This window comes from Epinephelus moara, chromosome 19 (genome assembly GCF_006386435.1).
Source record: "Epinephelus moara isolate mb chromosome 19, YSFRI_EMoa_1.0, whole genome shotgun sequence".
Taxonomy (NCBI): domain Eukaryota; kingdom Metazoa; phylum Chordata; class Actinopteri; order Perciformes; family Serranidae; genus Epinephelus; species Epinephelus moara.
The window spans coordinates 22,252,467-22,273,619 of NC_065524.1; the positions used below are offsets into that span (position 1 = coordinate 22,252,467).

The 21,153-nt window shown below is 42.3% G+C and overlaps 1 protein-coding gene across 4 annotated transcripts in view; it reads left to right on the forward strand.

Annotated features, from left to right (window-relative positions):
• The first annotated feature begins 10,051 nt into the window (after window positions 1-10,051).
• The window catches only part of LOC126406618 (serine/threonine-protein kinase MARK1-like), a 41,522-nt gene continuing 30,420 nt past the window's right edge, over window positions 10,052-21,153 (forward strand). For 2 of the 4 annotated variants that reach the window (XM_050071026.1, XM_050071027.1), the window contains exons 1-3: window positions 10,053-10,427; window positions 13,047-13,247; window positions 20,163-20,216. In XM_050071026.1, the coding sequence (XP_049926983.1) occupies window positions 10,377-10,427; window positions 13,047-13,247; window positions 20,163-20,216 (306 nt within the window). In that variant the 5' untranslated portion in view covers window positions 10,053-10,376. Of the gene's footprint in view, window positions 10,428-13,046; window positions 13,248-20,162; window positions 20,217-21,153 lie in introns of all 4 variants that reach the window. The other 2 variants (XM_050071025.1, XM_050071028.1) reach the window with 2 other exon arrangements.

The following is a 21,153-nucleotide window of genomic DNA, read 5'->3' on the forward strand; positions in this document are numbered from 1 at the left end:
TGCAGCTCTGGACCTGCATGCATCGCTTTAGCCCCTCTCCAGTGGCTCCCTGTGACTTTGACATGAAGAAAAATCAATGAAAATGATAAAGTGATTCTTAAATTCTCCAACTGTAAAAATGTGTAGTCTATACTCCCAATTTTGTTTTTAAAAAAAGAGAGATTCATACGCCTGGCGCCTTCTGAATTTTGTGGAGCCTCAGTGGGAGCTTGTTTTGAGTCCCCCTAGCTAGGAAAGTAATTGATTCCAAATCCAAAAAGGAAAAAGTCTTGGAGGAAAATAGAGAATTAAATCATGCGCAAACTAATTCACTTGCTTTCACCGCCAACACTACAAAGTTAAACTACCAAATAATCATAAATAGTCACTGCAGGGGTAGCCAACTGGTGGTAAAACATTTCAATGAATGATCAGTGCTTATTTAGACGTAATTTAGACTTAATAGGCTGTTACCTCCAACATGAGGCTCAAATATGTTTAGTGGCCCCAGACATACTTTTTTATGCCAGAAAATGGCTCTTTTGACAGTGAAGGTTGCTGACCCCTGCATTAGAAGGTCCCACTGTAAAAATGAGGTGTGCCCTCCCCACCCTCCATCATACTGAGCCCTTATTTCTCAGTAATTGTTGCAGTAAATTGATTGATTAATTGATTTGTACAATAAAGGCCTCAATAATGGGTATTTATACAGCTGTTACCTTAAAGAGAAACTTCAGTACTTTTCAACCTGGACGCGATTAATGGGGGCAACAGTTTTTGAAACTGGCCAAGCATTGAGCATTGATTTCTAATCAGAGCGTATATTGTTGATAATCTGAAATCAAACAGACTTTTTAATAATAAACTATGGATTAATATCTGGAGGATCAACTACACTTCATCTTCTAACAGTTCTTGATAAGTGATCAGCAGCTGTGGATAGAGAACAATCGGTTGATTGCATATGGACTTTCAAAAAGCTTTTGACACAGTTCCTCAAAAAAGACTACTGTCAAAATTAAAGAAATATTGTATAGACAATAGAGTTATAGACTGGAGACGGGATTTCTTATGTAAGAGGAAACAGCAGGTGGTAGTAAGTGGTGGAAGGCTGGAAAGTAGTGACCTCTGGAGGTCCACAGAGATCTGTACTGGGCCCTGTATTCTTTGTTGTCTATAGAAATGATTTACCAAGAGTGATACAATCTGACGCATATCTTTTTGTGGATGACACAAAAATATATAGAATATTTACAAAAGACACTGACACAACCCATCTTCAAGAAGATTCCTGTAGCTGAGTTACTGAAATTAAACCCAACCCTGCAACAACTCAACTCATGAGACTTCAGAACGAGACTTCTCTTCGAGCGAGACTTGGTTGGACACAATAACAGACTGGATCAAGGGAAAGGTAAAGAAAAATGGTTTATTTTTTTGTCAGACACTCATAGTAACAATGTGATCCTGTCAGTGGCAAAAGCAAAGGATGTGCTGTTGACCTGAAGATTATATTGCAGTCTGTATTGCAGCTTTCAGCTTTCTCACTCAGTCCTGCACCAGTTTTAAATACTGATGTTCCCATTAGTCGCTTAGACACAAAAACATGAGCAAATAGAGTTCAGGTTGAAAAATAGTGCAGTTTCCCTTTAAGGTAACCCGTCATTTCAGTTTATACTGTGATTTTTCTGGTTTCTGTGGTGCATACAGTAAAAACAAACAAATTTGCAATTGATTCAGTCACCACAAAATAATTGCTGGTGAACTTGGAGTCTTCAAGGTCCCTGAGGGTACCAGAGCAGCTGGCTGCTTTGCCTTGTTGATAACTCAGCCTTGATTACACACATTTGCAGTATGCAGGAGAGGATGAAATCCCTTATGTTTTCCTGTGTCTTTTGTGATGTCCTCCCAAAAAAGTAAAAACACAAAATTATTTCAAAAAGCCACACTGGGCGGTTCAGTGGGTTCATACCAAGGCACAGTGCTGCTTTGTTAAATGCTAACATCAGAATGCTAACATGCAGTGACAATCATGTACAAATGTTTAGGATTTTTGCCATATGAAGCTCAAGCGAAAAGTTTAGTCAGGAGGACAAAACTTTACATGCTCAGGCTGTTAGTTTTCACATTTATTACTTGCATGTATGCTCACTCACTATTTTTAGGTGTCATTGTCTGTCGCTGTCAATTGAGTCATCAGCTGATTCACAATCAACCAACAGCACAGCGACACACCTTCTCTGTCAGCCTATCATCTTACTGCTCCTCATTTTAAATATGGATCTTTCTCTGCCATAGTTCTTTCTTGCTGCATTCGTGTGTGACCTCCACCTCCCCATCACAACCTAGTCTTTACAGATTCATCAGCCTCACCTGCCACAGCAGTCAGCAGCCTCAGAGTCATCAGCCACCATCACCACCAGTGTCTGGACTCCATGGGGGGATTTATCCTGCTGCCTCACAGATGTCCCTCTGTCACAAAGTATCTCCCTCTGGTGTACAAGCACCAAAGACTTCTGTTAAATCTTAATCAGCACAAAGCATCTGTTAATCTGTACACTCATATTTGGTATTAAATATTATCTTCATCCTTCTGTCTCTCCTGATTGAAATAAGTTTAGCATGTTAGCATGCTGACAAATTGAAGACATTTCACTTAAAACTCCAAATGTTAACCTCATTGTGGTGCTAAAGGAAAGATCGGATCAACCAATTTATTAGAATATATTGTCAGGGATCAATTAATGTTTGCCCAAAATTTAAAAGCAATCTGAAGTTGAGACATTTCTCTGGATAACCTATATTTCATTTTCAGAATAAGTGACAACATTCACCTCATGGTCGCGCCACAGGAAATATCAGGGATCATCAAAGTTAGTGTGATTCACCCTCAGAGGAGTGTGATAGCTGTACAAAATGTCATCTTAATCCATGCAATATGACAGACTGACTGACATTATCATCCCTGCAGCCATGCAACTAATGTGGCAACAAACATACAGAAAAAAAATGAAACAAAAACCCACACATGGGATGCTGAAACAGTCTTTAAGGTTCAGCAGAACTACATTAATTCAAACATTCACTGGCTTCAGACTTCTCGAGGTTTAACCTCAGGGCCTACATCACAAAAATGTTGCTGAAACTCAAGTGATTAATCACTTCTCACTGGGAAATCAGTCACGATCACTTCATAGCGTGCCTTTGCTTTATGTTCTCCTGTCTTGAGCTCTTTCAGAGTGGGTGTCAGGGAGAGGGGTAAGAGGTGTTTTAATGGCGAGAGGGAGAGAGTGCATGAAGAGGTGAGAAATGAGTAGTTTATTGGATGGCATTTGAGATCGGAAAGACATGATGGGATGAGGTCACTTGTTAACACTGGCAAAAAGTGCCACACGAGGGTGGCATAACCACACAAGGGCATTCACAGGGAGACACACTCACACACACATGCACGCCACTTAAGAAATCACTCTCAAGGTAACAAGCATATACACACGTCCAACAAGTTAGCAAAACCAGCCGTCCATGCATGCGTGTTTGTGTATGTAAATTGTGAACTCTGCTGGTATGGTATGCTGCCCGGTGCCACTGCATGTGGCAGTTGAACACATGCCAGGTCGTAAACACTCCCCGCCTGGTGCCCAACCACAGATGTCATTTCAATCAGCCTTCAGTCAGGCTGAAAAAATAAATCCTGGAGGTCCATACCTGTGTGATTACATTCTCTAATTATAGTTTGTAGCAGTAACTCTGAGATGACTAAACGAGACGGGCCCTTGGGGTGTTGTGAATGTAATTATATACTGACAATTAATAGGCCCGTTCCTCAGAGAAGAGTTTGTTACATGATGACGTACCCGACCGTTTTAAGCTCGCTGGGGAAGCCTTTGAATTATGACATAATTACAAGGGAAAACATGATATACAAGGATGATAATTATCCCCAAGTACAGTAACAGTAACAGTAAGTGCCATTGCCTTTTATGATTCAAGTTCATATAGAGGAAAAAGTTTATATTTCTCCTCTGGGGGCCCTCTGCACAGTGTAGTGTTTATCATTAGCAGCTTGGTCATAAGAGGAAGTACCCTGGGCCTGGAGTACATCATGATAGGCTACAGCTAGTTCTGTGGAAGTGTTGCTTCATTCAGAGGAGGCTTAATTTCTGTTGCTGCACCAAATATGCGCACACCCTAGCATTGTCAAAACATAACTTTCACCTTCTGATGACAAAGTCAGCTAATATACTATGTCACCTTAGAAACTGATATGATATCTATGAAATGTGAAAATGAAACATATTCGTGGTTTGCAGAAATGTACAATGCGAACATTTTCTTCTGGTGACCAAGCTGATCTATAAATCATCACAAATGATTTAGTAATCATTAATAAAACCCTTAGTTACAACCATTTGTAAGGTATGGCTACAAAGTGTTGCTGATTCTGTGGTGATGTAGGGCAAGTCTGCCAGCTAGGTGGAGTCAAGGTGTCAAGGTGAAGCAGGAGATAGTTCAAGGGAGATAATCCTAAAAGAAAGGTCACTGCCAGAGGGGGGCTTCCTCACACACATGCTACCCTCTCCTTTATACCTAGCTGCATTAAAGGATAGGTTCAGTCTGTGTTAAAGGGACATATCACCCCAGAATCAAAAATACGTATTTTTCCTCTCACCTGTGGTGCTATTTATCAGTCTAGATTGTTTTGGTGTAAGTTGCCGAGTGTTGGAGATATCAGCCATAGAGAGTCTGCCTTCTCTACAACTTAATGGAGCTAGATGACACTCAGCTTGTGGTGCTCAAATAAAAAAGTAATGTCTCTTTCCAGAAACCATGACCCGGTTACTCAAGATAATCCACAGACCTTGGTGTGAGCAGTTTCATGAACTACACCTGCCAACCATGTTTCCTTGATTGCTTCTGTGCAGTGACACGGTTGGCAGGTATAGTTTGGTAGAAAGGAAACACTTCCTACATGAAACTGCTCACAACAAGCTCACAGCAAGTTTCTAAAGTGACACACTATACCAGCTGACTTTGTTTTCAGAAGGTGGAAGGGATGTCGGATGGCATGTCACCTAGGCATGGTGCAGTGGTTAGCATCGTTGCCTCACAGCAAGAGGGTTCAAATCCAAGGTGGGGGGAAACCCTTCTGTGCAGAGTTTGTGTGTTCTCCCCGTGTCAGCGTGGGTTTTCTCTGGGTACTCCGGCTTCCTCACACAGTCCAAAGACATGCAGGTTAGGTTAACTAGTGACTTTACATTAGCCGTGGGTGGGAATGTGTCTGTCTCTGTGTGTCAGCCCTGTGATAGTCTGGTGACCTGTCCAGGGTGTACCCCAGCAGCTCTCGCCTGATGTCAGCTGGGACAGGTTCCAGCCCCTGGAAACCCCCAATAAGCAATTAGGGAAAAAAATGAATGAATGAATCAGCAGCTCACACCAAAATAATCTAGGCTGATAAATAGCACTACAGGTAAGAGGAAATTTGAGGTGAACTGTCCCTTTAAAACAACAGTCAGGTGCCCATATGGATACTGGGATGATTTTGCTTACTGTATTCATTCCTCTGCCATTTAGAGATCCATTCCTCATGGGCTTTCAATGTACAGATAAGTGATTTGGGACAAAATTCACAGTCTTTCGTCTGTGTAAAAATGTATTCAAAGGTTTATCTGAAGCTACTAAAATGAGGCTTCAGAATACTGAGTGGCTATATTCCAAAATTAAAGTATTTTCAGTATGAACTATCACTGCCTCTCTCCCAAACAGTGTCAGAAAATAATCCAACCAAACATGAATAAAAGACAGTTTTGCAGTTAAATCTAAAGATTCTCACTTACACTCATTGCTCCCAGTCAACTTCCATCTCTCCCACCCTGTCAGCTCACATCTGCCCTGGATTTTCAAGCCTTTTCATAGTTTCCACTTCCCTGCCATCCCTCCCAATACAACTTGGGAGAAATTGAGACAGTACATGATGTGTGTGTGTGTGTGTGTGTGTGTGTGTGTGTGTGTGTGTGTGTGCGCGTGCATTGTATGTAGCGTGTGTGAGCACATGCATATGTGACAGCGATGAAGACAGGCAGGTGGAGGGGAGGCCAAGGGTGGGCGCGGGCTGTTGACGTGCCAGTCAGTAATACTTTTCCTCAGGTTGAGGTGTGCTCACCGGGAGGGTGTGTTGCTGCTGGAAAGCTCTGTAATGAACAGGAGGCTGGCTCCCTGCCTGATCAAATTCCACCACAGCCTCATATCTATCTTGCCTTCCAAAAATGTTCAGCATACCAGTGGGTTTTATTGACTTGTCAGAGCAGACAGCGGAGTGCAAGCTCTGCCTTGTAAGGTGTTCAGTTAACACGTTTCTAAAGCAGGAATTTCTACTGATGACTCTTTATTTGTAATACCTTTATGTGTTTTTAGCTCACACTGATGTGTGCTGATTAGAGCTACAACATGTGCTAGGACAGTAGTGATATATAGCTGTAACAGTAGTAAATCAGAACACAGACTTCAGACTTCGACTGTATTTACCCAAACTGGACTTAATCATGTTGGCACATGTTCCTTTAAAATGAACTAGACCGTGAATCTAATGTGAGCTAGCCCCAGTTTGTGTCTCTCATGTGTTACCAATACATTTCATTCACAGAGCAAATTTTTCAGAAAAAAGAAACACCCAGAATGGACTTTAACAACACTCAAGGCTGAGCTGAAGGTATTTCCAGAATCCTTAAAGGCTCTTCAAACCATCTGGATGAAAAATATTCTGTCTGCTGCACAATAAAAAATATTTTTAAACCTGTTTCCCAAGGTTCCCAAAATTCCTGGCCCTGTTGCACATATTTTGACATGTTGTCCATTCTAACAGTTGAGTCTAACAGTGCTAAAGAAGTGCTATGCGAAATCGACAAAGCACTAAGAAGAGAAGTGCGTAGGATTGAGGGGGGTATACTGGTAAAAATGGAATACAGTATAATAATCATGTTTTCTTTGTCTCACAGCCATGTTTCTACAGTAGCTAAGAACGGACAAACCAAACACTGGCGCTAGATAGGGCTATTCAAGTTTATGCAGTGGTCTCTGAAGTTAGCAGCAGCCCCTCCGCAACGAGCAGCATCTGGGATACAGTAATTTTCAAATGTGAAACTGCTTTATTCAGTGTTTTTACCAGTTTAAATCACTTGGTCTGTTTGTTTTGCAGGGGAAGAGACCTCTGTTGATAATTTGGCTCCTGGTAAAAACCTTTTGAACATCTGGGTCTTACGTTATTAGAGGAAGAAGGTGAGCACACATTAGTAGGTGCTGGGCTAGCGGCCAAACAGCATCGGAGAAACACTGATGTGTAATATGAAATTACTTTATTCAGTGTTTCTACAGCTTTTAATCACCTGGTCCTTTTGTTTTGGAAAGGACGAAACCTCTGCGGATTATTTGGCTCCCAGTAAAAACCTCCTGAACTATAAACCCTGAAGGAATCCCAACCGGGAGTTGATGCTTAGCACATGGAAAAAGTTTTAGCTGGTTGCAGTCTGCAGTGCTCACCACTAGATGCCACTAAATCTGACACACTGTTCCTTTAACATGAACCAAAAAACATTAAAAAAAAAACCTGATTATTGGTATATTTGTCTAAATTGATGTTTTATATTTTCATACAAAATAATGCTTTACTTATGTGCACAGAAAGAGCAAGGACATTATGTAATTTCCACTACCTGGATTAGAAATACTGCAACAAACCTTTTATTTTATCCTGCAGTGGAGGAAATATTTTCATTCCGATGGTTTAAAGAATCTCTGAGGATTTTTACATTACTTTCAGAACATCGGTGAGAGTTAAACAGCCTTCTCAAACATCACCAGGTAGCCGATTTACTTCTCAGACGCTTAGGTCTGTGTTTAAATGTAATGGTGAGAGGCACAAACTGTGGCTGAATGTAAGAATGCAAAACTGTACAAAACATCCTCCTTCCTGAAGAGGCTGTTCGCGGTATTTCCCACACTTCTGCAGGATGTGTGCAAACATTGTTACTGACTGGAAAGCGTGGCTTGACTTTCACTGGTGAAACTGAGTCAGGCAAAAAGAGCTGTGGTAAAGTGCCAATGCTGACAGATGCTACTCCACTATCTGTCTCATAATGAGTTTAGTTTCTCTCCCCCCTCTCTCTCTGTCTTTCTACTCTTTCCTCTCACCCCCTGTCCTGCAAATACAGTTAACTGCATGACCATCCGCGATGAATGGTGGTTAACAGCTGCCTACTTTTTTGATGGTTGCCTGTGAGAGCATGTAATTGCATTTGGCCCTGGGTGTACATGCACTCATTAAACCAGTGTCAGTGCCCATTACATTCCACAGCAGTGCAACTCAGGTACAGAATGCAAATCCCAGGCACGAACACACTGCTCTGTGAATGCTTTAAGACAGAGAAGACAGAGTGCTGAAGGCCTCTGCTTACAACACCAAAAGAAAAAAAAAAGTTGCATTTTATTTTAGGATAATTTCACCTTCCCAAGTGATAGACACAAACAAAATTTTATTTCATTTTAGTGCGTAAAAACTGAGTACATGTTATCAAATCTAAAATAGATACGAGCAAAACACAGCCAACAATCTCACTATTAGTAGTAAGAGGATGTGTCTTGCTGGAATTATTTAGCTGGTCCCAGTTGTTAGGGCTCAGAGAGGATAAGATCTGCTATGTTGGGACCTGATCCACGCAGGGATCAGATGCAGAATTCCAAAAATGCCCATCTACATGCCAAGATCCAGTGTTGGACCCCTTTTGTTTGGTTGAACCCATCTTATCTCTTTGCATATTGTTCTGGTATCTCCCCCTAAAAACGTTATGAAGACAAAACATTTTTCAATGAATCTGAGCACTCCAACCTGATGTGAAGGATGGTGGTGGTCCCAGTGAGCTGATGTCGTTTGTAGTCGCTGAAAAATAAACCACAGATACCTCAAAACCACAAAAACAGACCTAATGTTCTCAGTGGCTTTCAGCTCCTATATCCATCACTTATTGTGATACGTTATATCATGCTGTGTCCATTGTTATGGTTGGGGCCTCTCTGCTGCGTGAGACAAACCATCAGTCATGTAACGCCCAGGAAGGTGCAACTGTCTGCCTGAAACTCCACCATAATACCAAAGGGACAAAGAAGATGTGACATCTCATACAAGAGACTCAGTAATGGACATTAACTCCTGTTACACAGCTTGTTCCTCATCACAATATGACGTGTCAGTGCAATCATGACTTATGAGACAGAGGATAAAAGCTGAAGGTAATTCATGACAAAAAAAGATGAGTAATAGCATTATTTGTTTGGGCCCCACATGTCAGACGCTGCAGATGTGCAACATATACTGCAGGTGCAGCCTGACACCTACTGGACAAACTGCGCATGCACACCTGCATGCATGCACACGTCATAACATCATCACCACACCCTGAAAAACCCAGGTAATGATTTCACGGATGGGAAGCAGACAAAATCTGCCTCTTAGTAGCAGACTCATGTTTTGTTCCCTGCTCACTCAGAAAAAAAAATCATCGATCACGACTGGGGGAACAATGAGGGGTGTAATGCTGTGACTGTCCAACAGATGGCAAAGTCTGTCCAGTTTGCAGTGTGACACAGGCCTCACCCTTGAACTAGGCCTCTCTGTGGACTGTTTACCACATTGTCATATTCAAACCACAGGAAATCTTAATCACTAAGCTGTTAAACCATATTTACACAACAAAATATCATTGATTTATATCACTCCAGCCATAATTGAGACATGTATTCAGTCACACTACAAAATCAACTTTAAGGGTATAATTACTGTGCTGCATGATGAAATATTTCTCCAGGTTTGGCAGGCTGTGGTTAATGTGGTCCAAATCTGACAGACACTGTGCCAACTGTGTGCTTTAACAGTTTTCTGGTGACTTGAATAATGAGCTATAAAGAGGAGACAAAGGGAGAGTGTGTGTAGCCTAGAGGCAGGGAGAGAAAGAGAGAGAGAGAGAGAGAGAGAGAGAGAGAGAGAGAGAGAGATCCCTCCATCCTTCCTGGTGGGAGGTTTGAGATGCGCTGCGCAGACCCGTCCGCCGCTACCGACGCATCTTCCTGGCCTGCCCCCCTCTCACTCCCTCTCCCTCTCTCTCAGTCTCTCTTTCCTCCTTTTCTGTCTGCCACTAGCCTACCTGAGGGGAAGTGCACAAAGCCAATAAGAAAATCTGGCGTGTCGGCTGGGCCCTGCGCGCGCTATGCTGCGGTAAAAAAGGGCCGCCGTTTGCGGTGTTTACAGGGGATGTAGAGAGAGGGACGGAGGCACCGACGGACCGCGCCGTGTCTGCTCTGCTCTGCCCAGCCCGCTGCATCGCTGAGCGGCCTGCGAAGCACACAAGATGTCGACCAGAACGCCATTGCCCACGGTGAACGAGCGTGACACCGAGAATGTAAGTGCTTGTTATCCATGGACGCCGGTGTTACGCCGGACGTGGGAACGGCATAAAAATGACCTAGCTATGTGGCTATTTTGCGCACTGCTCGGTGCAGGTTTATGGCAGCGCTTTTTGGGGCTAGTGTTGCAGAGCGACTCGACCAATGAGCACCCCGGCTTTTTTTCTCCTCTTCCCCTCCGACGGGAATAAAAAGCCTAGAATAACCTAGAATAAAGGTGCAGTTTGGTTGTGTCTGCCCCAGTTTCTGTGCACAATACGGCTAGCCTCGACAACGCACTGCGTCAGTGTGCTGGCTTTAATGATACATGCGAAGCTTGAATGTTAATGTTGAGAATGAAACCGTTGCCTGTGTGGCCTGAGGAAGATGGTGTTGCTCCACTCGTGCTACTGGGGGTATTTTCTAGTCCACAACGTCAATATTTAGGGAGGGTGGGGGAGGATGTTGCCCTACTTTTCAATGGCAACGCTTGGTAGCATCGCAATGTGACATCCATCACCTATTGGGCCCTGTTGTAACTGCACGCTCAGTGGTGAAGAGGAGGAGGAGGAGGAGGTGAAGGAGGAGGGAGCGTGTTATTATTCTCCATTCTGCTGCCACGACACTGATACAGACATGTATTTATATATTTATAACGGGCTAAAGAAATGGCTGCAGATTTCTCATTCACTGTGTGGAGGAATGTTTGTGAACGACTGCCCCTGCTGCTCGCGCGCACACATACTCACGCGCCCACAAAGCACAGCATAATAATACAAATCTTTTGAGATCAGTCCAAATTAGGACTGCTGTATGTATGCTGACAGGCTCTGACATATCTAGGTTCGTCAGATTTTTTTTTCCCTGGAAACAAGACGAGGCACAGTCTCATATTATATTGTGTTACAAGCAGTGGAAACAGCTGGAAGCAGTCTTTTAAAGGTTATTCCCAGGATTAAAAAAAGAGATTTATTTTGGCTCTCCATTTCTGGATTATTCATCTTCAAGTGATAAAATTTAAATTGGAAAATACATCTCCAAAGTTATGTAATTTAACCTGTAATGATATCAGCTCTCTGATTGTTCTCTCTGAAATGCATCAGCGCTAATGTAACTGTCTAACAGTCTAATGCTGTTTTAGGTCTCACAGACACAAAGCACTGCCTCAGCAGCACTGGCAGTAGCCAGCCAGCCTAGCCTGCCTCTGTTCGACTCCATCATGCAGCCCCAGGGCCCACTAGCAGCTGAACTGCATTGCATAACAGCTTATTACTCAGAGAGACGAGTGGCTTTAAGTGCAGCAAAATAGAAGAAGCTCTCTCCTCGCTTTCTTATTTTTATGTGTGTGTGTCTGTGCAGGTGTGTGTTATTTTTTATGTCTGGCCTCCCCAAAGGACATAACGTCAGTGGCTGGGAGTTAATGGATGGGCGAGTGAGACAGACTTTGTGTATTTAATCACCTGCCTGTCCAGATGCCTCTTGGTTAATTTACAGAATTTGGAGTCAGGCCAAGTGTGTGTTTGTGTGTGCGCACATGTGTGTCTGAAGGATGAACTGGATTTATGACAGGTCTGATTTAAAGTTGATTAAAACAACTAAAGTCACCTTACTGTGGATATTTACCAGCTGCAGATATAATAGAGACAGTGCACAGATTGCTCTGTCATGGTGTAAAGAGAGTTTTGGTGCATTAAAAACAAGGATGCTGACTTTGACTGGCATCTAATCAAAGTTTCCCCTTTCCTTCCACAAACAAACAAACCCATACTGTGACACTGTTTGAATCCTGCAGTGTAGTTCTCCCTCTGTCAGCCTGTGTGCTAGCTGAGGTGATGCGCACCCTGCAGGGTGTAGCGTTTCCCTGGTGAAACGGGAGCAGGGGAGCCTGGGTAACCAGACCAAGGCTTTATTCTCTGGCTGGGTGTGGTGCTCAGGAGCAGAGGATCATGGGATCTCTGACCTGGACTGACATCAGCAGCTGTCGTGGAGAAGAGGAAACAGACCATCAGAGACTGCGCGTAGCCTGTGCCAGCGCTGTACTTATAGCAAGCTGTTCCTAATTCACCTTCACATGCCATATCACAGGGACACTTGTTGTTATCGGGTTTGGCCATGGAGCCAGTAATATTGTTTCAATTCGTGACTCTGTGCTGCACATGTTGTAGGTATTTCTCAAAGGCACAAAGTCAAAGGAGCCCACTGTCTATTGTTATTGAGTCTTGTCTCGTGGCTGATAAGGTCTTTTTGAGGTTAAGGTGTCACAGAAAGAGAAAAGGGAACCCGATTCTCTCCCACACAGTTCTCCTTGGGCTTGCATGTAAATGTAGTTACAGTATATGCGCTCACTCATGCACATGTAGAACATTAGATCCCCTTCTTGAATCTGGATCTAGGTTAATGGGTTCATCTCTGTTTGCACAGTGAATATCCCACCTTTGGCACACACACAAAGCTCCACTGCAGCACTCTGCTGCATTGTTTGTATGCATGCTGCCAGTGTGGCAACAGAGAGGGTCCTTTTGGAGTTACTGAGCTTGTCAATGAGCCAGAGAGGTTCAGGGACTTGTTGTATTGGTGTCTGTATAAATTTCACTCAGGGAATGTTGCTGACCTCGACATGTGTGGCTTTCCTGCAGCACTCTTCAGTGGATGGCTTTGTTGAACCCCCAGTCCCCCCGACAAAGTCTGCCAGTCGCCACAGCTTGCCGCGATGCCGCAACTCTTTCACCTCCACAGAGGAGCACCCCCATATTGGCAATTACCGCCTCCTCAAGACCATTGGGAAGGGGAATTTCGCTAAGGTGAAGCTGGCACGACATGTCCTGACTGGACGAGAGGTGAGACAATGCTTTTGTTTCATATTTAAAAAACATTTAGGTGTTACTGTTTTGTCCATGTACAATACAATCTTCATCTCAGCCTCAGTCTTCTATTGCTACATGTGAACAGTTAGAGCTGCAGCTTATTACTACATTCATTATAATTTGAGTTGCAGTTTTACGCATCCACCTGGGTAAGCAAAGTGTAACAGAAAGATGGTGTCATATTTATTTGCTTCATCACCTCTCTCATAAAAAGATTTTTCTTCAGTGGGTGTTTTGCATATGAAATGCTGATTCTGTTCTGACTCTGAGGAGTATGAATGATCTCCCATCATCAAAATACTGTACTTTCCCCATCAGGTCAGGCCAATCTGTCTCTTTCTGCCTTTCTCAAACACTCCCACAAACACAGTCATACACTGCTGACCTGTCAGAGTGATAGACAGCTTGCTTTGGTGTGTCAGTAATTAAAGCTCCTGTTTCCCTAAGGAGAAAACAATGACCTGCGATCTGTTCACTGTCTCTCACTCAGCAGGACTCGCAGCGCTCACTGACAGCTCTGATCCACCTCAGATATCCTCTCATCTCTGTTTCTTATCCACCTGCATCCTTAAATCCTCTGAGTTTCACATTGGTCATATCAGAGTATGGAGGGCGTCCATATTCTCCGAGGTCAAACCAGTAACAGTTTGATCCATTCTGTGTCCTTCCACGCTAATGTTAAACAGCCATATTGGGTATGCTGCCCACTGTTTGCTGAGAAGGTCAGGCGCTGCTGTGTGTGCCTGAGTGCCCTTGCTGGCTCATCAGAATGCAAAGACATGGATCAGAGTGAGTAAGAGAACAGGTGGAAAGAACATAACCCACTAAAAAACTGACTCTATCTGAGCTCGAGTCTGGCAAGCTTCTTACTGACAAAAATTTTTCTTGCAGCTAAAACAAAAGAAAGTTTTACCTTTGTAGAAAAGCATCAATGGGAGCTCTGTGGAAGCAGAGCAGCAGTCACTTCTAGGTGACAGAGTGTCCTATCTGCTGAAGAGGGCGACTGCACACACACACATACACACATACACACACGCTCAGCTGCACTGATGGAAACATTTGCTTCTACCATATGCCCTCATCTCCTGCCCACTAGGGAAGTGATGGTGCATTATCATTATCAATTTAATTTGTCAAATTTAAGTGAATTTGCATTGTAATGATATGATCTCACCACATTGTTATTTTACTGGATTTGGTTGCCTAAATTGATTATTGCAAAAAAGAGCTCTTGTTTAAAGAATTTATCTGATGTCATGCATATCAGTGGGACATATTCAACTGCTTTGACAATCAGTTGGATTATTTTATACTTGACTTTGCATATCTTTTTTTATATTGTAATATAGAGCAGTGTTAGAAAAAGTATTGATTAATCTTTCGATTTATGTAAGAATAATCTTAAGATTAATCAATCTATCTGTGAGTATCCAGAAAAGCACTATATAAATCCAATGTAGTATTGTTATTATTATTAATCTTAAGATATTTATGGATTTATTAAAGAACTCACTGCTGGAAAGATGGTCTTGTCCCAGAACTGGTCTGTCTGTGCCGTAGAAGATGCAAATACTTTTAAAATTGGTGCTACATGGCCAGAGAAAACAGAGGAGAAGGGCTGTAGCATTCACTTTTGCTCAATAAGTAGAAAACTTACAACCACCAGGTTGCACTGCGAAGCCCCAGACCAATAAACACTCCCACTGGTGGGTGACATGATGCAAGTTGCCTGTCCGAAAACAATATGGCTGCCAGCTGGTAACAAAAGATCTTGTATTACAGTTAAACAGTAAACTAATATGTTTCTGAAGACATTTTAAGTGAGGAATAGGCATTACAGTAACAGAACCCTGGTTCATATTTAATGAGCTCTGCTAAGTTTTATAGTTTGATCTGCGTTTGATCCAAGTTTGAGAGAGAGGGATAATCCTCTTCTGTACTCTTTGTGTCTGTGGTGGTGGCGAGCACACAAACATAAGGAGGTACAATCTGTAGTTCGAACAGCAGCCATAGAGTCGGAGAAAATGCATCATCTGGCAGATTTTCACTGTCAAACAAGCAGGGAGGTCCGGGTGATGGTAAGATGGAGGGAAGTTCACCGCAGTTCTTTTACATATACTGACCACGCTGTTATGATACAAATCTGGCTGACAACTGGCAAAGTATCTCTCTAATCATTGGTCTGTAAAATGTAAGAAAATAGTTAAAATGCCCATCCAAATTTACTGAAACTCAAGTTGATGTCATTGAATTGCTTGTTTTCTTCGACCAACACTCCAAAATATGAAGATTTTCAGTTTATTATCAGAAACAATGCAGAAAAACAGCAAATTCTCACAAGTGAAAAGCTATAACGGGGGAATATTTAATATTTTTTCTGACAAATTCTGATGAAGCAACTATTTTTTAACTATTTTTCTCAATCAAGTTATTGATAAATCAACTGTTTCAGCTGGAATATTGACACATAGAGGGAGTTTGCCTCTGCTTTTCAGTAGCTCTTCATGGCCTCACACAGTGCAGAGAAAAAAATGCACCGAAAGAACCAAATATAGACATACTGTACAGCTAAAGAAAGACAACAGAGCTAAACAAAGACAAGCAAACATGAACATACAGCTGTTATGTGGCAAGTAGGTATGGAAACTGGTGGATATATCTCCTCAAGTCAGTTTTATTTTCACAGCCTCTGAAGTTGCTTTGGAGGATGCAAAAATCTGTGCGACACCCTCTATCTTTAGGCCCTCAACATGAATAAGAAAAAACTCGACTGCAAGTAGATTTTGTACATACGGAGGAGACAGAAATAGACACGTAAAGTATCAATTGTATATGCAGGTTGAGTTGTTACTGCATACTGGGCTCTGCATAAACTATATGGTAGTGTAAAGAATGCTGGAGTAAATTTTTTATGGGTTAATTATAACTTAGGCTTTATAAAGAGGCACTTTATGTGTATGACAAAAAAAATATGTACATTTTTGTACATGTTATTTATATTCTTACAATCTAGCAACAGTAATACTTTTCTGTGCAAGAGATATGAGATTATGCTCTGTTACAGTAGTTCCCTTTAGCGCACAGAGATCGTGACCTTGTGGTTGTGTAAAAAGAGCTCAGGGGGAAATAAAAGTGTAGAGGAACATGTGAAGCTCTCCAGCACACAAGTGATGCTGTGACTAAGTTTCCCCTCCCGTGTCCTCTAGCTGAATATTCACGTGTACGTGTTTGAAATGCGCGCGCTATCACAAGACCCGCATGCGGCGAAGAGCATATGGGCCGTGTGTTACGAACGCGCTGAATAATTAACAGTGATGCACGTTGCCCTTCTGTCACTGTGCAACTGAATTATTCACCCTCAAATCCATTAGACAGCGAACACACACACCCACGTGCACACAGACGCTGGCATATGATGTGATGCTGTCTTCATCAAATCTCTCAATCGGAGAACAAGAAGGGAAATATTGGTTCAGTGTAGAGGAAATGCAATGAATATCTCTGACTAACGCAGAGCTGGAACAATGGAGTGACACACTAGGACAGCTCCGACACCTGCAGGCATACATCGCCTCCACCTGAGTTTTGTCCATGACAGGAGGAAGCAGAAAGGAGGGAAGCGAAGTCTGTCTGTGCACCTGCCCACCTAAGACAGGCTGCAAATAGACACCACCTGCGTACTGCGTGTCTACACACTTTGCAGTCTTTCACTCCGCTCTCTCTTCTCCCTGCTAGACTCTTTTCCTCTCACAGCCACCACATTGCTGTCATTATGGAGTCTAGTTTACAAGTTTGGTTGAAATTAAATGCCACTTGTATTGTAAGTTTTAGGGAAACCCAGCTCGGGCTGAATAACCTGCATTCTCTCCACCGTGACTCAGCATTTGCTTACTGGTTCTCCCCTTAACAGGCTGCTTGGGATTACAGCCAGAGTCTGCATCCACTGAAGCATGCTTTTTAAGCTCTCATAAGGCTGGAGTCACAGTAATGCTGTTATCATAAATTGTAATTAATGCTTTTATGGTATCATTGATCTCCAAAGGCAATTTCTCCCCATCTTCCCTTCCAAAGAAAGGTCAGGGTTACAGTCTCTCTGTCTGAATCTTATTGAGCAGTTGAACATACAGAAGGACAGAAGACAATATGAGTAACGTTTACTCAAGTCTGGAATGTGTTCTTGATAGTTTCACAATGCAGACGACAGAACGAGAGAAAAGGCAGCAATCTGTGGTGCAGTGGCTCCTGATTCAGCTAAAAAACAACAACTAATACATCCTTGAAAAAATAGTTCACCAGGTATTTGTCAAGTTTACAGCTTTGAATCAAGTGTTAGCCTGATTTATTTGCTGTTATTATAAAACATGCTGTCCTTTCTATACTAACAGCAAATATCTATGTCAGTAGTTTCTTGTGCTGTGTGTTAGTTGCCAACATGATGAAGGTTGGTACCATGATTATAATTAACCATGTCAGTCATTGTATGAATGAAAATCCTTTCATGCTTTGCTCAAGAGCCCTTCATCACAGCCTTTTGGTGGTTAGTTAGTTGCTTAGTATTTTATATACACATTGGCGATGGAATATTTGGGCAGGTTAAAGGTACCTTGGGGAGTTTCAGCACTATGGAGCTGTTTTTCCTCTCAGTGACTCCCACAACGACACACACATATGCATGACATGATACACAGCCTTCCTGATGATTTCACACTATTCCACAGGTCAAACGGTGGCGGTAAAACGTCAAGATATGCTGCTACGCGCAAGCAAATGCAGGGAAGACGGAGACTGCTATCTCGTATCATAGATGTAAATATGCTTGATTTAAAGTGCTTTAAAAAAAATCAGCTATACAGTTTGTTTTATGAGGTTGGAAATTCATTAAACACATTTGTTAGAGCTTAAAGATGCAGTCGGGGATTCTAATCATATACACATTTTGTCAGATTCAGCTAATATCACTTCACAGTCCGCTAGCTGTCAGTTCTGTGTGCGCCGAAAATAAATCTGATGTTCGTACACAGCCCTGGCTCTGTAAATGGGGAACAAACAAAGCCGTTCAGGCTGAGCCACACAGCACTACACCAGCTACTCCTTCTCTTCCCGTCTGAGGTCATGAGGAGCGGAGCCACACCACGATTGTAATGAAACTTAAATTGCATCACAGATATTACTGGAGCTTCTAAAGGAGTACTTAAGGGAGGGGTCTGTTTGTTCGGGTGTTGAGTTCATATATGAACAGTCTTTCAGAATTGCTGACTCGGCCTGTAAGGATAAACACAATGAGACATGAATAACCCATTTATGATCAGGTTAATGGGCTATATGTTTGAGCATTTAAACACCATATTACGTTTATGAGAAACCTGAGTATGCTAGCTGGAGTACTCTGACAGAAACTAGGGGAATATGAATAACCTGATTTCTCTGTACTCATGTAAACATCATATTAAACATCATAGGCTACATTTTAAAATAAGAAATGAACATGCTATAACTCACTTGTTATGCAAATATTAAATTCTCAGCCATTCTTGTACCTGGTTAGCATCATCTTTTTGATTGGGCGCATGTTAGCATTCTGAGATTAGCATTTAGCTCAAAGCACTGCAGTGGTTAAGTACAGAGTGACTTGCATGACTTAGTTGCTCATGCATTTCAGCTGTGAGTTATATCAAGGAACAATAGTGTCTCATTACATCAACAACACACTCAAAGATCAAGAACATTTAGTAACATGCTGGTGTTTTGGGGTATATATCACTTGCAATACTTAAAACATGGTGAGAATCATTATGTAAACAATTTCATTGGAGCTGCGTTACTGTAAAACAGCTTGGATCGTTTACTTCCTGTCAGCTGCTGCCATTATAACAAACATTACAACAGAGAATAAACACCCAACTAATTTAAAAATGTGTAACACTGTGAAATGGTCTGTAAGGACACAGTTGAAGAGTCTAAACTCCCCTTGAGGCCTATACAGGCCTTGCAGCTCCTAAGTGTTTTGAACCAACTTTGTGGGCCTTCCTCAGAGCCCGGCGCTCTCTTTAGCAGGGCTGAAAAAGTCTTGTGGTAATTGCCTTGTGGTTCGACCACAGACTGGTGACATTCATATTTATTCAACCAATCTTAAGGCTGTGTAATAAAACTATAATTATTATGGAACTATTTTGTGCAACAACAAAAGGCCATGTGTTTTATTTCAGTGTAATTACATTATATTGTAAAACTGCTCCGTCCATCACTTATCAGCATAATGTATGGGTTTACTGGTGGTGAGTCTGCAGTGTGGCTCAGCTAGTTGCTCTGTGAAAGCTGCTGAGCTCTCAGAAAGTGAGGGGAGCAGGTCTGTTTCAGTGTGCACTTTGGGGTGATTATTGAGATGGATGGTTCAGACTGCTGCCTAGCAAGATCTGCCGAGCCAACAGTAGATCACCGACCTGCAGAGTCATATATGCCAACTCCAGCCTGGCTGCCACACAGGGACAGTTGGACAGACTGTCTGCGGATACATTTACATATACTGAAAGGCTCCTGTGTGCAGTGGGTCTTATTTTATATTCACCATCATCAACAAATGCATCTGTTTTTTTATCCCTGCCAATCCAAGCTTCATCTCTGCACAAATTACTAAACAGAAGAGCTTTAAGGTGTGTTCAGATTAAACCGATTTCAGCGGTGACATGTTTTGACAAAGCCACCTCATGGCGGAATAGTGAAATAATGAGGATACTAGTTCACTGCAACACAAGCTTTCATTGTACAACAAAAACACAAATACAAAACTAGAATTAGTTTTGACATCTTGTTTATCTTTTATCTCTACATCCCACTCTCTCTCCCCCCTCCGCCTTTCTTCCTCTGTCTTCCTGTCTTTTCTCTCTCTAGGTGGCGGTGAAGATTATAGACAAAACTCAGCTGAATCCCACCAGTCTACAGAAGGTGAGTGTGTGTTTTTATGGCCACATGGTAACATTAATGTCTTGGTTACAGCGCTCATGGCTTTTCCATTAGTCATTTCTGAGTTGTAACCGCTCTGCTTTTTTGCTCTTTGAACTCAGGATGTGCTGTTTTACATAATGTAATCAGATGTAGTCAGGATAGACCACAAGGCTTGTTTAATCCACCCCCCCTCCCTCTTTTGACTTTCTGCTGGTATGTGGTTAGGAGCAGCTAAAAATACCCCTGCCTGCCTGTTTGTTTGTCACTTACCCTTGTCTAGCAGTCATAACCAATTACAAGGAAGGGTTTGGGACCGTTTCCTGATTACTAAGTCCAAATCCAGCTCTTTCTGCTGATTAAACACACTCTCACACACACATTCATACAACCCTCATGGTAGATTACACCCTGTGGAAGAAACACAGGCTCTGCTACAGTAAGCATCACCTACTGTGAGTCTCACAATAATGCAGGTGTCCAGGATTTCTTTTTGGTGGTCATCATGGCGTTATTGTAACAAAAGGTCATCGTGCCTTTGAGGTGGTGGACTCTTCCTATAGTTACAGTTGGTGTCTAGTTATAGCAAGAGGGCATGGTGAGGACGGAGTCAGCGAGGGGGAAACAGTCCTTTCCCCCAGACTGTAAATGTAAATGCTTACATAAGAGACACTATTACATTTACTTTAAATATGATTAATTAAACTTACCATAATATTCATATCCCACAGCCATTAACGCTATGATGTGATACTTTTAGTGAATTCCAAGCATGATTTGAGAAAGTATAGCAGCGCTAACGTAACTCAAAACCATTGGCCTATGTTTTGACAGTGTGCAAGAGGTTTTGGAATTTTTGGAAAAGGGCCCCCTAATGGTCGCCCATATTGGCAACTTATGGATACTCACTGGATACTGTTAGTTAGGACGGTCAGCTAGC